The sequence below is a fragment of the Esox lucius genome, chromosome 12, assembly GCF_011004845.1.
Source record: "Esox lucius isolate fEsoLuc1 chromosome 12, fEsoLuc1.pri, whole genome shotgun sequence".
Lineage (NCBI taxonomy): Eukaryota > Metazoa > Chordata > Actinopteri > Esociformes > Esocidae > Esox > Esox lucius.
The window spans coordinates 17,705,629-17,723,957 of NC_047580.1; the positions used below are offsets into that span (position 1 = coordinate 17,705,629).

General features: G+C 40.4%; 2 protein-coding genes across 4 annotated transcripts in view; both read left to right on the plus strand.

Moving 5' to 3' along the window:
* The first annotated feature begins 19 nt into the window (after nt 1-19).
* On the plus strand, nt 20-9,331 carry si:dkey-32e6.3. Of its 3 annotated transcripts, none has more exons than XM_034295684.1 (5): nt 20-106; nt 1,023-1,417; nt 6,874-7,034; nt 7,224-7,356; nt 8,176-9,331. In XM_034295684.1, the coding sequence occupies exons 2-5, from the start codon at nt 1,037-1,039 to the stop codon at nt 8,350-8,352; spliced, it is 852 nt and encodes a 283-aa protein (XP_034151575.1). In that variant the 5' UTR covers nt 20-106; nt 1,023-1,036; the 3' UTR covers nt 8,353-9,331. The 3 variants fall into 3 exon arrangements, with proteins under 3 accessions (XP_034151575.1, XP_034151574.1, XP_034151576.1); XM_034295683.1 differs by having other exon boundaries at nt 30-669; XM_034295685.1 differs by having other exon boundaries at nt 31-669; nt 1,073-1,417.
* Nucleotides 9,332-10,678: 1,347 nt separating this feature from the next.
* klhdc8b (kelch domain containing 8B) overlaps nt 10,679-18,329 on the plus strand; it is a 103,299-nt gene continuing 95,648 nt past the window's right edge. The window contains exon 1 of the mRNA XM_010900011.5: nt 10,679-11,059. The gene's annotated coding sequence lies outside the window, so the exon portion shown is untranslated. The remainder of the gene's footprint in view (nt 11,060-18,329) is intronic.

Sequence of the window (18,329 nt, forward strand, 5' to 3'; positions counted from 1 at the left end):
TACAAAATGTATTGAGACGAAGAAGAAGCATCGTTTCAGAATGCGGAAGTAAAGACAAACATGTACTTTACATTTGCTGCAGTTGAGTCGTCAACTTGAAAAGCCGGTAAGGTGGAATTCTGTTACCGCCTAGTTGACGCCGATTGCTTTTTAAAAATGTTTTCAAAACGAGTTCGCTAATAACAATGTAGCCAGGTAATAACTACACATCTACGTTTTTGCGTTACAGTTTTGCGTAAAACGTTAGCCAAAGACAAAGTACTAGCTAAACAACCGATCAGGTAAATAACTGGTTAAACCCATCGGCTATACGCTGGCAATTTGACTTAAATTGGGCGTAATTAAAGACAATTTGGTTTTGACCTTGATCGTTCAGAATGTCGGATAATAATTTTTCAAACAAAGAAGACAGTTGTAATACATATGAACTGTGTGATAAGCAGCCGTCACACTCCAATGGAAATGTCAATGGACACCATGGTAATACCACTGAAGAAGACCTGACAGTGTCGGTCCCTCATGGTTTGTCTCTCAGGGAAAAAAAGCTCGTGCTTCACGTTGACCTCAATAACACCATCTTGGTTTCTGATGCTGTGACAAATCAAGGAACAATTGCAGCGTTGGATTATTTTATTTCCACTGTAACATGGGGACAAATGACTAAACAAGGTAATTCAGACAGGATGCATGAATAAGCGACATCCATATGCTGACAGCCCACTTTTGATTTCTGATCATTTTCCCCACTTTTATTGACTAATGCAATCAAGATATTTTTACATCCTATTTTTTGAGGTTTATGATTGAAGTGTCATAATTGGGCTATCTGTGTTAATGTGTTATTTAGAAGAAATAGTCGAATTTTTCTACAATAAACAAAAATATTCCAAAATGTTTTTTCTTCCGAGGAGCAATGTCCCACTTTGAGTGTAGTAAAACGTAAAATAATAATCCTGCTATTGTTTGTGCCGTCCTGCCGTCATAATGCCAGTGATTAGAGTGATTGTCTATTTCTGTTAAAGGTAAGTGGCAGTGGATGAGTGACTCACCTTCTCTACTCCCACCATGCGAGGGGGCTGTCAGCTACTACTCCCAGTTTGGCCGGGTGCCAGGCTTCACCAGCTCGGCTGCAGGTCGGCGATTCCGGGGTGTGCTGGACGAGCACCTGGCAATGCTGCGATGGCCACAGGAGCTACAGTGGGACAAGGAGCTGGCTGTGAAGGGTGAGGATGGACAGCTGTACCACTGGATCCTGCCCTCCTTCTTCCAGCTACTAAAAGATCTGGTAGCGGAGGGAAGGGACTTTGCCATCCTGTTCCGTACCTTTGGCTCAGACCTTCCGCGTGTGCTGTCTGCTGTGTCCAAAGCTCTCTCGCAGGGCTCCCACCCACTCTTCCCTGACCTTCCAGCCCTGAAGGTATGGCTGCTTTTGGTGGTGGTTGAGGTGTGATGCTGAATGTAATTTCATTAAGAAAATAGCAAAAGGTACTTTTGTCGTAGCATTTTGACAAGCAATTGTTTTCTGCGATATGTTAAAGGCACATTGCTCTTATCACAATCATTACTGTTTTCAGCTATTTTGCCAATAATTTCCATTAGGAATACTTATTAAAACTTCTTATTTTGAGAGGGCTTTCTGTGCAGATTGAGTCATAGTCTTTTGAGAATGGTGATTTTCTTCTCCCTCTGAAGATGTCAACCACGCCTCACAATAACGGATCAATATTTCCGCTCAGCCCAAGTCTGTTTACCTTGAGAGGGTAAATCCCAAATGGTCTCTCCTCCTCAGCCTTCAGTTTGCCAGGTCATAACTCTCCCTATGGTGGGGGACTTGACACACATAAAATATGAACTAGCTCTTAACCGCTGTGTGTATTCACATGTTTAATGTGGTGGCAGTGGATTGCATGGGTCGAAGCTGTCATATGTGAGCTTCTTCCCGGAACAGAGCTTTTTAAGGCAAACTCAAAAGAAGGTCACTCACTGTGAGGTTTAGTGTGGCTGAGTGGTGCTATTCCCCTGGGTTTAGAGTGTTCCTACAGGCCGGTCTCAGCCCCCTCAGGCTTTTTGTACCTGTTAGCTTACTGGAGCGAAAACACATCGATTTCTGCAGCGGGAGGCTCATAGGCAGACACGGAACACAGTTAGCCGCAATAACAAGACATTCCCATATGATCACTTATTCAGACTGTCTACTGTTAAAGGCTGTTGTCACCTCTAAAATGATTGGCACCCTATGAAAGGCTAAGCACAAAAGGCTATATAAAACACAGGTATTAAGCTATGTTTTTATCTAATGTGTCTAATGTAAAGCTATATTCTATAATCATTCAATTGCTCAGAATTTTTTTCTCTCACAAAGATAGCTGTCAGAATGATTGGCACCCCAAAGGATTCTTATAAATAATATGAATCCAAAGTAAATCTTAGCAATATTTCACTTTTTAAGTACATCTCTAGTTTAAGGAACTGTGTTGTTGGCTTTTCATGGCAATCACCATGGAAAAAAAACACATGAAATCAGGCAATGTATACAAACATACCTACAATTCCCTAATATACCACTTAGCACTATTATTGGCAATACTTTTATAATCAGTAAGAAGAACTTAATTATTTTAGCTAGCAACAGTGGTTTGCAGTAATGCCAAAGTGAAATGCCTGTGGAACAGTTATAAACTGACAATAGTGCATCTTAACCCAATGTAGAGTTAGGAAGATGATTCAGAAGGCAAAGAAGAATCCAAAGGCCACAGTTGGAGAGTTGCAGAACTTTGTTGCGTACTGGGGTCATCATCTTTCCCAGTCTATAATTGGACGCTGCCTACATACCAGGCTTTTATTTCATATGGTGAAATGAAATATGACTTTACTGAGAAAAATGACTTTACTGAGATCAGTAATTGTAAGCGGCTAGAGTTTCCTAAATTTAGCACATTTTGGTTGATTTCCTTGAATCATTAACTAAAATATGTTACAAAATTACAATATACAGTGCCCTTGGAAAGTATTGTTTTACTTTCAGAACCTATACACAGATCAGCCATATCATTATGACCACCTGCCCTATATTGTGTAGGTCCCCCTTTTGCTGCCAAAACAGCCCTGACCCATCGAGGCATGGACTCCACTAGACCTCTGAAGGTGTGCTGTGGTATCTGGCACCAAGACATTAGCAGCAGATCCTTTAAGTGGCGAGGTGGGGCCTCCATGGATCAGACTGGTTTGTCCAGTACATCCCACACATGCTTGATTGGATTGAGATTTGGGGAATTTGGAGGCCAAGTCAACCCCTTGAACTCGTTGCTGTGTTCCTCAAAACATTGCTGAACCATTTTTACTTTATGGCAGGGCACATTATCCTGCTGAATGTGGCCAATGCCATCAGGGAATGCACATGGTCTGCAACAATGCTTAGGTAGGTGGTTCGTGTCAAAGTAACATCCACATGAATGGCAGGACCCAAGGTTTCCCAGCAGAACATTGCCATGGGTGAAAAAAAGTCAAGAGGTATTTGTAAAATGCAGGTGGGCAACCTTGGGTGGAGAGTGAACCTGATAAGAGGAATAAACCTAACTGGTTTAGGCCGGATTAAAATGTATTAATGAAATGTCAGTTATTTTGTGAGATGTTGTCATACCTTAACTGTACAAAAAGGTGGTTTTCTGAACTGTTCTTCAGACAGACTATCACTTTTTGTCTCTATTTGCAAATATTATACAATATATTGTTAATTGTGTTTAAGCGCATTTTGATATGTCTAACCTGCCTTAGAGAGAGTTCTAATCTGTAAATGTCTGCCTAATCGACACCAGAATTGGCATGACCAAAGCTAATTTAATCAATTGTAGGTGCTTTTGGCAGTGGACAGGGGTCAGCATGGGCACCCTGACTGGTCTGCGGCTACGCAGCCCCATACACAGCACTGTGTGTTCTGACACCTTTCTATCAGTACAAGCATGAACTTTTTCAGCAATTTGAGCTACAGTAGCTCATCTGTTGGATTGGACCACATGGGCCAGCCTTCGATCCACACACACGTCAGTGAGCCTTGGCCACCCATGACCAAGTCGCCAGTTCACCGCTTTTTTACCACTTTTGATAGGTACTTACCACTGCAGACCGGGAACACCCCACAAGGGCTGCAGTTTTGCTCTGGCCCCATCATCTAGTCATCACAATTTGGCCCTTGTCAAAGTCGCTTAAAATCCTTAGGCTTGCCCATTTTTCCTGCTTCAACTTTGAGGACAGAATGTTCACTTGCTACCTAATATATACCAATTACTGACAGGTGCCATGATGATGAGATTATCAGTGTTAGTCAGTGGTCATAATGTTATGGCTGATTGGTGTACAGAATGTATAGAATCTGTCTCAAGCAAATCGAGCGTGGTGTGGCAATAATATTAGAGAACGGCTGTCAAAGTAATTGATGTTGTATTGTTCATTTATTTTAGTACATTTTGCAGGATTATGTTATGCACTTTGGAGGGTGTTCTTTTTATTTCCTGTTTCAATACTATACAGTGGGGAGAACAAGTATTTGATACAATGCCGATTTTGCAGGTTTTCCTACTTACAAAGTATGTAGAGGTCTGTAATTTTTATCATAGGTACACTTCAGCTGTGAGAGATGGAATCTAAAAAAAAAATCAGGAAATCACACTATGATTTTTAAATAATTAATTTGCCTTTTATTGAATGACATAAGTATTTGATCACCCACCAACCAGTAAGAATTCCGGCTCTCACAGACCTGTTAGTTTTTCTTTAAGAAGCCATCCTGTTCTCCACTCATTACCTGTATTAACTGCACCTGTTTGAACTCGTTACCTGTATAAAAGACGCCTGTCCACACTCTCAATAAAACAGACTCCAACCTCTCCACAATGGCCAAGACCAAAGAGCTGTGCAAGGACATCAGGGATACAATTGTAGACCTGCACAAGGCTGGGATGGGCTACATGACAATAGGCAAGCAGCTTGGTGCGTAGGCAACCACTGTTGGCGCAATTATTAGAAAATGGAAGAAGTTCAAGGAAGAGTTCTGGGCCTCCTTACAAGATTTCACCTTGTGGGGCATCAATGATCATGAGGAAGGTGAGGGATCAGCCCAGAACTACACGGCAGCACCTGGTCAATGACTTGAAGAGGGCTGGGACCACAGTCTCAAAGAAAACTATTAGTAACACACTACGCCGCTTGCTCTGTTTGGAGGAAGAAGAATTATGAGTACAACCCCAAGAACACTATCCCAACCATGAAGCATGGAGGTGGAAACATCATTCTTTGGGGATGCTTGTCTGCAAAAGGGACAGGACAACTGCATCGTATTGAGGGGAGGATGGATGGGGCCATGTATCGTGAGATCTTGGCCAACAACTTCCTTCCCTCAGTAAGAGCATTGAAGATGGGTCGTGGCTGGGTCTTCCAGCACAACCCGAAACACACAGCCAGGCCAACTAAGGAGTGGCTCCGTAAGAAGCATCTCAAGGTCCTGGAGTGGCCTAGCCAGTCCCCAGGCCTGAACCCAATAGAAAATCTTTGGAGGGAGCTGAAAGTCTGTATTGCCCAGCGTCAGCCCCAAAACCTGAAGGATCTGGAGGAGGTCTGTATGGAGGAGTGGGCCAAAATCCCTGCTGCAGTGCGCAAACCTGGTCAAGAACTACAGGAAAGTATGATCTCTGTAATTGCAAACAAAGGTTTCTGTACCAAGTATTAAGTTCTGCTTTTCTGATGTATCAAATACTTATGTCATGCAATAAAATGCAAATTAAAGTGATTAAGTGATTTTCTGGATTTTTGTTTTAGATTCCGTCACTCACAGTTGAAGAGTACCTATGATAAAAATTACAGACTTCTACATGCTTTAAGTGGGAAAACCTGCAAAATCGGCAGTGCATCAAATACTTGTTCTCCCCACTGTATGTGCGCTGTATGTTATTGAGAGAGTACACTTGATTTGACTCAAAAAGAGCTTTTTGTTAACTAACATGGCTCACTGCATTCGTCATTAGGATATTGACTAGGCTAAATCATTATTCAGATGAAACAACTTAAACTTCCAAATATTTTAATCAAATGACTAAAACTTTACTAAATAAAAGGTGCCAAAATGACCAATGAAGTACCATCTACATGCCAAAAAGCTTCTGTACTCTTGGATCTTCCCAGAAGAAACCTTAATTTAAACATATTTGAAAGTGTGATTAAAACCGGGTTCCATGGGTGAGTCAAAAATAGAGATTTCTGGCCACAAGCTCCAGTGAATTCTATTGGATAGGTCGATGTGGTGTTGTAGGGCAGTTTTGCTTCCAAAGGCCATGGGACCCTGATTAGAATAGATGGCATAATGACCTTTGCCAGGTCCCAGGATTTTTTAAATTTTTTTTAGCAAAATCTGTCTGCCTCTAGCACAAGGCTAAAACTGTATTGTTTTATTTTTTTTACCTCTGTTAAAAATTAGATTTACCTCATATATTGAGTTTAAGATCAAGCAGGAAACATCCATGAAACATTTTCATATACATACTTGCAAATCTTCACCACAGGTTCCAATAAATCAGTCAACAAATAAGTGCTGAAAAGCAAATTGGCTTCCTGCCAATTTGCTTTCATACCACAAGTTATGAAGTAAAACATACTGGAATTTAAGTGCAGGTGCAGCTTACACAAATATAATTTTGTAGTATTGACCAAACAATACGCTGTACTCTACCATCAAATATAATATCTAAAAATGGACCTGAAATAGTTCCCCCATCACTAATTTCCAATACCGGATACAGAGACTTTAAAAGAACAAGCATAACAGATAGAATATGGATGTCACATTACAGGGAACTGCCCTCTTTGTGCTCCTTCCCCTCCAAGCTGATGGTGAATGAGACACCAGGAAAGATCCGCTGCAGTGTGAAGGGGGCGGTACTGGCCCGGGCAGAGGAGCATCTGTCCCCCCGTGACGGGGAGCGGGCCTTATACCGCTATCTCAGCTCCGTCCAAGGCCTCGGAGGCTTCCAGGACCACTTTGATTGGTGCGTAGACCTTTACCAAAAGATTACTGGCTAGAAATGAAGTGCTCTGGCATCTAGGATGTTCCCTAGTTTTTTTGAAAAGCTGATAAATAGCTGATAAATATGATTATGAATCTGTAATTTAGTCATGTATAGGTATTGAAGATGTTAGTGTCGTCATGTAGTCAAGACCCTGGTTAATCTCTGCAGGTGGGCCAGAAACACCTACTCCATCTTGGGAGGGAAGCCTCTCTGGGTGGACCCCTTTGACCAGGATGTACAGCACATCTTCATTGACGACAACATTCGACAAAACGACAAGGACACCATCGTCCATCCGAAAGTAGGCTTTTCTTCTCGGTTAATGTGTTCTCAGTTTAGGGCTGTCGTGATATACCGGTATTGACGATAACCGTGATAAGGACGTTGTATTTTTCCAAAAACTCCTTTCGGTTTTTCGATACCTCATTCATGTCCCTTATAGACAAGCCATGCATGTGCTTAAACAAGGAGAACTATGTACAGACGTTAGCCCCACTAGAACCCCCGGGAGAGTTCCGCAAAATGCGCCATTTACATGCAAAAAAGGATGTTGTATTTTTCCCAAAACTCCTCTCGGTTCTTCAATGGCTTATTCATGTGCTCAAACTAGGACTCTGAATCTAAACACTGGTATTTGAATTAACGCCTTTTCATAGCCTATTCACTAGGTGAAAGTGTTTTTTTTTCCACGAACCCTTCTCGGTGTTAGACCTTGTGGATATTTTGTTTACCAGTTCATCTGGTTGCCTTTTCATTATCCATTAAGTGTGACTGTTCTTTCTGTACACTTGTATTTTTTTTATTTGTATAGTTATGGTTACAGACTCTCTTCACCTCCATACACTCAAATTTTGAATGTAATTAATTTGCCAAAAAGAGAACAAAATAAAAACACAAAGTTGAAGTTGAATTTGACACATTTCTTTACAGATATCGTGATAATATCGTTACTGTGAATTATTTTGGCCAAGATAATCGTGTAGTGAAAATCTGATATCGTGACAGCCCTATTTCGGATGATTGATTATTTTCAATGTCATAGACTTATGTACTCCTGTAGTTGTTGTTCGCTTTAAATATCCTCACATGGTGTTTTGGTTTTCTGTCCGTGCTTCTATAGGTGTTCCTGGACCGAGGCAGCTCAGAGACCCGCACAGCCTCCATCTCCGAGCTCTATGACCTTTGCCTGGTCCAGAACGACTTGCTCAGGGCTATTTCTGACCCCGGGTACTTCACCCAGCGTGTCAGCATATGCCAGGAGAACTATGACAGGAACCTCCAGGGAGGGGCAGCCTAGCATGTTTAGCGTGCAGCTCAGAGCCCTAGGGTGAGAAGGGCTTTATAGAGGGGACGACGGAGCTGCTGTAGTTGCTCCGACTCCTGAAGGTCAATATTCTCAGGGTGTGTGACACTGACAACAAATTGCAAAATATTGTTATGTTGTGTTATTTTGCTGCTGTTTTTAAATTATATTTTGAATAGGATGTGAATTTAGAGGCATTGTTTACTAATACCGAATTCCATTCAGAAAAGCCAGGTCATACTTGAACAATTCTAATATCAAAGAAAGGTTAACATGGCTGAGAAGTGAGACTAGCTCCTCTGTAACGTATACATACTCTACACACACATACAGTGATTGAGCTTGAAGCGGCTACCTCCTAATATGATTTCTGTGTGTGTGTGGGGTTTGGCTGTTAATTAGCACTTCAAAAGGTGTTATTTTGAAGGATCTTATTTGGGGTTGGGGTCTACTTATATGTCCAGGGAATACGTGTTGCACTTTTTCTTGGCACTTGTTTTCACTGAATCATTTCATCATTTAATTTATTTTTCAGCTTGAAGTGAGTGTGCTATTTGACTACTGCAAATCTGAGACATATTAAGACACAAGCAGCCCATCACAATCACAAGGATTTGGTGTAATTGTAGAAGATATGACACAATTAGTCGTTTGACTGCAACTGTACAAGCAGATTCAGATGCAAGACTGTCGGTTGAACCAACGGACCATTACCTTAGGCATTAACAAAGCCAGTCTGAATGATTGAATCTGGATGTACCTTTGGGTCTTGTGTGTCATTCTGTCAGACAGCATGACTGCTCTTGTCATTGTGGGGACACGTGTCTCGTTGGATTGATGCCACCTGGCGTGCGATGATGCTTGTATGCTTCATGGTGAATACTCTGAACAATCCGTTTGTACTGGTGTTTTGTTCAATAAACCTCCTCAGTAGATTGTGGTGTCAGCTTGACACACTATGTGAATGACCAAGTATTGATTCGTGAGCATTACTGTCACATAAAGCCACTATTGATTTCCCCTCAGGTCTTTTCGGTATCATTAGGTTGGGAACGTGCAAATGGATGCTTATCACTTTACTGTACATGATGACTAATAATGTACCTCAGGGAACTAATCAGTCCTGGATGATTAGCTGTTATTAGGTGTGAGGGTAGGCTGAGTGTGATGGATGCTTTATTGCAATTCACTGTACTGGGGCCAGCCTTCCACTGATAGCCATTTACTGCAGGGATTTGAAGAAACATAGTTCAAAGAACATTAGTGAGACATTAGAAATGACATAGTTGTACGCAGCTAATACGCTACATGTGACTGGACACATGCACCTGAATGGACCGTACTGTGGAATTGACTGCCTGGTTACTGGAACAAACGCTGTGGTCCCTGTCTCCGTGGACTCGCCGGGCTGGGAGCACCGGATCAACGCCTCTGATTTTCAACCCACCATGTTCAGGATTGGCTGATGTGATGTACTGGCAATGGCCATTGTTGTGTTGTCTGATTGTAGTAGCAGATGCTATGTCCTATAATTTGAGCAAATGGAGAGTCACAGTGTGAACCTTCCTCAATTAGACCACAGCAGAGCTTGTCCAGAGTGCTCGTTGTGGTTCATGTTTTTTTACGAGGTCATATTAAGGTCTGACTTCCACGTAAACATCTCTATGGATATTCTTGGATTTTACTTATAGCCTGTGATATTATAAATATAAAGCTTTAATAGCTATTTAATTTCTTAGCACACATGTGCCTTACAGAATGCTCCTTTTATCTTGTTTATTTTATTCCCATTTCAGAATGCCAGAAGGTTCCTAAGCACTAGGTGTGAAATGGTCCATACTTTGATTTGGAATAGTAATGAGGAACTGACTTTATCAACCATGTGTAATTGAATTAAGACGCTGTGCATGTCATTTGGTTGATCCGGAACATGAGTCCCAGACTGTACCTTTGCTTTCAAGTTCCTCAAGAGGGCAGTGTAGGTTCTGGATCTATGCAATATATACAATCTACATCAAATACATCAATCTCAGGGGCAAAGTGTGAGCGTAAACACGAAACGAGTGGAATTTACATATAAGTAGCAGAGACTGAGTATCAGAGAATCACTATTTCTGTTATTTCACAATATTTCTGGATGTTGTTTTTGCATGTTGCTATGGACTAAATACTTAAATTATAGCTGTCCTAAGCTATAGCTCAGTTTATATATGTAGTTATATATATTTAAATTATATTGCATAGCTGTTGGTCTTTTCGTTTTGAATTATTCATTGGCTTTGTCTGAGAATTTACAAGAGAGCCCCGGTAACTATGAAGCCAGCTTCTGTGTATTTAATGTCAAAAAACAAAATCATCTGTTTGATGAGTTGCCTATAAATAACTCCCGAAATATCAAAGACTGGTCAACTTATACAGATGAGGAATATGTTGAATATGGCCAGCCAATGAAGGTAGGCTATTTTTAATTAATTAATTAACCGGTGTCAAGTGAGAGCGCCACGAGACGCTGTAGCGCACACGAACCTAGGCAACGAAGTGAGGAAGGGAGAACGAGCGATGGTGAACCAATGAAAAGGCGCCTAAATCTAAACTGGCTCTGCTTTGCTAACATTTCTTTCCGGATCGGTTTGTGCTGTCCAGGCGCGACATCCAGAGGACTCCGTCTGGGTGCGTGCATCTGTCCAAACGGAAAAAGACGGTATGTATGTTTTTGCTAAACTTTTGTGGTCCTTTTGTATTATTTCTTCTTGTTTCTGTTTTATGTAGATACTTTTTCGTCAACAATATGCTTCGGGAGACACCGTCAGCATTCCATAGTGTGCATTGCAGGTTTTGAAATTGTGAGATGCCAGGGTATATGAGCAGCAAATATGCTTGACTTAATGCAATCTCTGTAAATAGCGACGTAAATTCATCATTGATGATTTAGATTTAGGTTTGTATTAGGACCTCCACCCCACTGTCCCCCTCTTTTGCGCGGATGTACAAGAGAGGTGCCTCTTAAAGCTGGATCCTTCATTTGAACATTTGCAAAGCGGTCACCCCACTATTTTGGTTACTGAGGTCTGGAGAAATGCACCTACTACCAAATTCACGGACATGGATATGAAATCAAGGCCTGAACATCCAATATACTTTTTACCATGTTTTAAGACGGTATGGTGTTCTGTTAACAAAATAAACAAGCTTATATTTTGGAGTTCTTATGCGCTATAACAGTTAAATTAAGCTCATAAGTTTTATTCCTCAATAATCAATTGTTATTCTGTATAACGGCCATTCATAAATCGACATAATCGACAAATGTCAATTGAAACGAATTATTCCAGCTTTAAGGTATTTTGAACAACATGTTTTGCAGGGTATGTAAAATGTTAATCTCCTGTGAGAAATCCACTCGGAGCAGAATGATGGCAGTACTGTGGCAAATGCATACAGCCTTTCTGTTGGCTTCCTGTCACTGCCCTCAGCAGCTGCTCAACAGCAGGACAATGAGTTGTCAATAGGGGGATATTGTGTTTAGCATAATTCAATATCAATAAGGAATGAAAATCAAAATGTGGTAATCCTAGTCTCTAACCTTACAAAATCACACAGACACACACTCGTCTAATTTATCTGCAAAATATAAACCGCAACATTTTATTGTGTGAGCACAATCAATGCCACTTGCTGCTATTTTCACTCTGTCAATTACAATATTTGTCAACAGCAGTTACAGATTGCACCTTTACTGTTACACTGTCAGCCCATGTGGTAATTGCCATATGTTATGTTCTGTAATAATAACCTCCCAAGACTGTCCTCATTTGCATAATTATTTCTACAGTTTGACATGCAGCTTTCCAGCCTGTCTTTACAGAACAGGAGAGGAGCATTACTGTGTCTTGAGTCTCCATTGTTCTGTTAAATAGCACCCTCAATCAGTCTGCTACTGGATGGCACTGAGCCAAACCATGGCGGAGCACTTGATCTGTGTCAATTATCACCCAACTTCCTGGGTGGCGGAAAAGGAGACTCACTGTTGTCTGTTCAGAGTTAGGGCACCCATGACACTTTCAAAGAAAAATAATCATATTACATTAATAGGTCCTTTATGAATTTGTTATTCAGGAAATGCAAAAGGTCCATAACAAGGCACTTTTGACTGTATGCTTCATTGCAAAGATTGTGTTCAGTTTTTCCACGTACTGTACATGTCAGTAATGATGACAGACTGTGTTCAGTTTTTCCACGTACTGTACATGTCAGTAATGATGACAGACTGTGTTCAGTTTTTCCACGTACTGTACATGTCAGTAATGATGACAGACTGTGTTCAGTTTTTCCACGTACTGTACATGTCAGTAATGATGACAAAGACTGTGTTCAGGTTTGACATTTGTATCTAAAAAGTCTAAAAGTTACAAACTTGAGTGTGCTCCAAAATAAATAATACATTTGAATATGCAAGAGACAGAGTTAAATACAGGAAATCCTTTAACATGTATCTTGTGATTAATTTAACACCTGTTGAAAAATATGTTTTTCCTAAATAATTATGTTTATGATGATATTCTCATTTTCCTTCCTTTAATTGTTATTCAGATGAGGCTTTTTGTTTACTCTTAATTAACAGTGATTAAAGGGCTAGTTCAGTCTTTGTAATTCTATCATTAAATCATCACTGTGTGTTTAATAAATCACAGCATGCCTTTATATAATGAGAATGACAAAAATATATTTGTATTATTAATTTCACTGACCCCATTTTGGCCTTTGAAAAGCTCAGCCTTACAGTGTAGGCGTACAACTTTCTTTTTGAACATATTTACATAAACAGCCCTAAAAGCATGGTCTAGAACCCCACCCTCTTACTCAGGTGAAGATTCATGGTTTTATTAATATCAGCTCACGTTAATTATGTCACAAAGTAGGAGAGTTATATCCCACTGGAACAGGCTGCAATTTAATGCATATTAATACAGAACCATGTCATCCTTATTTTCAGAGTGGTACTTTCACTAAAAGTATGATAATATAATAAAAAAAAAAAAGTAAAATGTGTCTTTAAATATGGTAACACCCAGAGGAGGGTCGTAGACTTGCTGTTCTCCCAGTCATTAGAACCATACATAGCATACTGTATCTGAGCTTCACCTGGATGTATGATGCCTATTAATGGTCTGGCTAAACAGAAACCACATAAGAGAGGCTGGTCTGAGAGGATGGGCAGATGGTGTCCGTGACCATCTAGCGTTCAGAGATTGCGTCTATTTATATTTGACAGACACTTTTATCTTGGTTTGGTTTGATGTATAAATACATGAGTCTTAGGTTTGATTTTGCAGTTCCATCCTAGGGGACACACTGGGGCTTCTGAGTGGTGTGAGAGGAAAATAAGTCTCTCTCCTCTTTAGAGAAACCTCTTCTTGAATGCATGAGAGGTCTGATGTACGACTGTTTAAATGCTGTGCTTGACCCTGTGACCCTGTGTGTATCTGGGGCCCTGGTCGGCCCCTCCCTTGGTCTATGTCAGCCCTTGGTGAGCCACCGGGATCTTGAACACATTATTTACCGTGCTGTTGGAAGCCATTGTCAAATGCTCTAAATCCAATTTTGGAGAAGAGTCATGGAGAGAGAGTGCTTTTTTTTTGGCATGGGAAACAGTAGCTGACATTGTGATGTGTCCTTGGCAAATGCTTCCACATATTATTGCTTAAACTATTACAAATATTTAGCTGTGGCCATCTCGGCAGCTGGAGTGCTGCTGTAAACATTCTATTCAAGGATTTCACCTTGTGGATTTTGTGTTGATCCTTTCCTGATTGAATGTCTTGAGTAATGAGGTCGTCTGCTGGAAGGGGGGGGGGGGGGGGGGGGGGGGGGGGGCTTCTGCAGAAGGTAATTTCTTCAAGATAAGCAATTAAACCCTTTACTAAAAATATTATCCTATAAAGTATTTTTAAGTCATATGGCACAAGAAGGTGCGGTCTATGGTTGATATATCACGTCTAAGACCTGTCCTTAGGCAAAACACACCACAGAGTGCCTGGACAAAGGCCTTAGCTCTAGTATACTGGCAATATACCACAGACAACCAAGATGCCTTAACCATGTAACCATGTAAAATAACCATGTAAAAATGTAATAAGAGCATTAAAAATCTATGGGGATATACCTGTAGTATATGGTTTTGTATACCACGGGTATCAGTTAATCTTTTTTAGATATTTGTAACAATTTAAATTGTTAAAAAAATGTTCCTGCTATTTGGCGTGCGGTTTAATGTCCTATAGTATCCAATGAGTTGATAGATACCCTGCAAAGAGGAGGATAGCATATTTTACATATTAAATCAGGTTTGTCATAGCATATACTCCAACCAACACATTTACTAATGTTGAAAACTGCTTGCTTCATCACTTACATTTGCTCTTTCCCCTCTCTCCCCTCAGGAGCTCTGGGAACTTAATTTAGAGGCTTACAGTGTTCATATTTTGCTATTGGTAGACATTTTGTTAGTCACCATGTTGAGATATTGGGTTTTATTAAAAAGTGCCCTGTAAAAGAGGAGGGAGCCAGACGGGAGTTGTCATTTTTGTGGTAATAGCAAGATGTTAGTGACGTTTTGAGTAGATGCTACTAGCCCAATAAAGTATCGAAACCGAATTCTGTTTGCTTCTATTCCTTGTCTCATTTCTTATATCAGTGTTACTACCCTGCATCTTTCTGTTAAAGGGGAATATTACTCAACATACACTTAATCACAATTCCTACTTAGCCATGAAATGTCATAATTTAGCTTATTGTTGCATCATAGCTATCAGAACGCCCCATCTGTGAAAAAGGTATATAGCAGTGTCTAATTATGTCATCATACAAAATCCACATGTGCAAGCTGACTCCACCTCCAGCTGTCTGAAACTCCCTCTTTCTATGGCCAAATACAGTGTGGTGGGTAGTTAACACTAGCAAGATTTGCTAGCTCATTTTGACTTAACTTAATGGTAACTAATGACAACACTGACATCTATATTCAATCTGATGCTATGATGATGAAGTTGTTTCCTATACAATGTGTATCTGGCACTGTGGTGGGTTTCCAAGCCTTTCAAAGATTCTTTTTTTTTTGTGATGTCACGATGCCCCTATCAAAACACCCACTCACTTGTAACCAGTCCTTCTATTAGGTTGACATCAGTTCATTTTAGAAATGTAGCTAGTGTTGTCTGCAATACATTCCTATTCTAGAATGTGCTAACAAGTATTTCAGCATTGATGACACTGTCCATAATTCCACAGATAAAAGGAAATGCAGTGATGTCCTCACATTCTTTATCAGTCTTTACTCGTTTTTGATGAAGTAACATAGTAGATATACATTGTATAGACATTTACCAGTAATGAAAGTATTTTCTTATGTGGGCTGCTCTGCTACTATTGGTCTGTGGAGGGAAAACATTTTGGCCCTGTTAGCTACTCCAGACAACACAGAACATTTGATCAGTTGTGTGGGAACAACCTTCATAATCATTGCATATTTGTTTCCTCACTCTGTACCTTTTGTTATTTTAGCTAATTAATGACCTAAGAATTTGGGATCAACTAATTTTGCCATTTGCTCAGGCCATTAGCTATAAAATGACTGAATCGATGTGACATGCAGATGGTTCAATACTATATGCTTTTTCTCCATCGCTCACTGAAGTATCATTATTTTACAATTGTTAGTCCCTGCCTACATTTTCTGCCTACATTCTCAATCGTTTTGGCTCATTTCTTGAATGAGAATTATTTTTTTCAAAGGAATAAGTTCAAATCTCTGAACAATTTGGCATATGTGCACAAGCTTTAGTACAATTGTCTAAAAAAGGCACAATACCTACATGCACTTGGCTTGCTGATCAAAACTGATGAGTTGATTCTTAGTGAAATTGTCATACTCTTCACATCTTCTAAACTTTCTTTCATTGTGTGAGCCATCATGTGCAAAATGATCCATTCATTTATCAAAATCTGTCAGACATACATGTATATTCCATAAATATCTATGACATGAAATGTTTGTAATATCTGCTGTATTTGCAAATGACCTGGTGCATCGCAAGGGAAAACATTAGATGTGATGTTGATGAAAATCTCTTGCCAGACCAACAAGAGCGACAGAATGTCCACCCCGAAGATGGGATAAAGAATGAACATGCAATAGTGAATTTTCTGTTTACATGTAACACTGCTAAATTGACTGTATGCATACAGATGTGTATATCCTTTTTCTGTGTACTGCAGAATTGTACAGTATTCACGTTTCCCAGTAAAGTTTTACCACTGTTGAAACTGGTATTTAAAAAGCTCAGTGTGATACACACCAGCATTCCGCTAGACAAAAAGTTGAACAAAACTGAAATGTGTATATATAACAAACATTTCCAGGATTGACTGCCATGATGAAAAAAACTTCTAAACATTTTGACCAGTGCAGCTCACACGATGAGAGTCATTTTGGTGGCCCTGGCCAATTTACTGACACAATAACTTGGTTTTGAAACAGTTGTGATGATTGTACTTTGTACAAATAATTAGCCAAAGTGATTGAGAAAACTGTAATTGTGAGTCATGGGAGTTGTAGAAATTAACTCAAACCATCAATTTGGAACATCAGGACAATCAAAGCTAGATTTTTCTCCCATGTTGTCTTGAAATTCTATTTTTTTTCATGAATGTTTACTATGGACTACTGAAAACAACCTGTAAAATCTAAATAGTTTATTTCTTCTCATTTTTCATAGTTTTGCAGCATCTGAGCAGACTGGTTAGTTGAAGGTCAGGATATGCGTCCAGGAAACATCCTTCCATGTAATTCATCTGGTTATGACTGATCACTCAATAACGATGTCACCCAGAACCAACAGCTTTAGATTTGCCCCATTGTTTGTGGACCTGGCGGGCTCGGTCAGTTTGACCAATGAGTAACCACGGAGTGAAGCCTGGTCGTAGTGGATCAGCTGCACTGATGCATTGCCTTAGACTGCTGCACCACCCTGAAGCGCCTTGGCTTAAGCTATCTGCTCATCACTCATCCTTTTGCCCCCCCTCCTTTCATTCCTCTGTCTTCCCATCTCTCTCTGTCTCTCTCTCTGTCTCTCTCTCTATCCCTTTCTCACGCCGCTCTTGCTCTGTATCTATTTAAAGAGGACATCATGCCCAGGGGAATCAAGGTTCAGCAAAAGATGAGCTGACTGGAATAGAAGTCACTAGACACCCAGTCATGGCGAAAAGCTCTTGCGGGGGGGAAAGTGCCAGAGGGCCTCCGCTTATTCTCTGTTGAGAGATTTTGATCAGTGTAAGAGAGTGTTTTGTCTCCACAAGTGCCCTGTTGGCCACCGATTTAACTGTGGCGGTCTCGTAGACATGACAGTTTTTATTTCCTTTCTCCTTTTCTCTCCTTTTCACGCTGTCCTTCTCTCCCTATCTCTCTATCTCCTCCTTTCTCTCTCATACTGGCTGCTGCATACACATTCAGTAAAGCAGGAATGTCTTAGTGTCTGTCCAGGGAAGTGACACTCCTGCTTTCTGTCCGTTTGAGAATACACAAAGCTGGGAATATATTCCTGGAAATTGTGTCAAGATACGTTCCAAATAAATGATAGTTTTGCCACATTTACCTTATTATAACACCAAGATGTAGGGTCCAGATTCATAGTAACAGTGCCTGCCTCCATGTTCATAAAACTCCATGGTCTCCATCTTGTGAACTGGGACCCAGGGCAATATGAGCACTTGGCGGGCAAGGTGGTTAGGGCGTCTGACTAGTGTCCAGAAAGTTCTTTACTCCCTACCATGAAGGGGAAAGCTTTATCGTTCTGTCCGTGAGCAAGATAGTTATCCCTAATTATTACTCTCTTGTAACATTCCCCAGAGGTCGTTGCTGTAAATAAGAATTGGTTTTTGATCAACCTGGCTGGTTAAATTACAGCAACATAAAA

Coding starts and splice junctions, on each gene's coding strand:
- si:dkey-32e6.3 (XM_034295683.1), top strand. CDS start 378: ATGTCGGATAATAATTTTTCAAACAAAGAAGACAGTTGTAATACATAT. Junction 7,035..7,223: donor TTCCAGGACCACTTTGATTG/GTGCGTAGACCT, acceptor TAATCTCTGCAG/GTGGGCCAGAAACACCTACT. Junction 7,357..8,175: donor ACACCATCGTCCATCCGAAA/GTAGGCTTTTCT, acceptor GTGCTTCTATAG/GTGTTCCTGGACCGAGGCAG.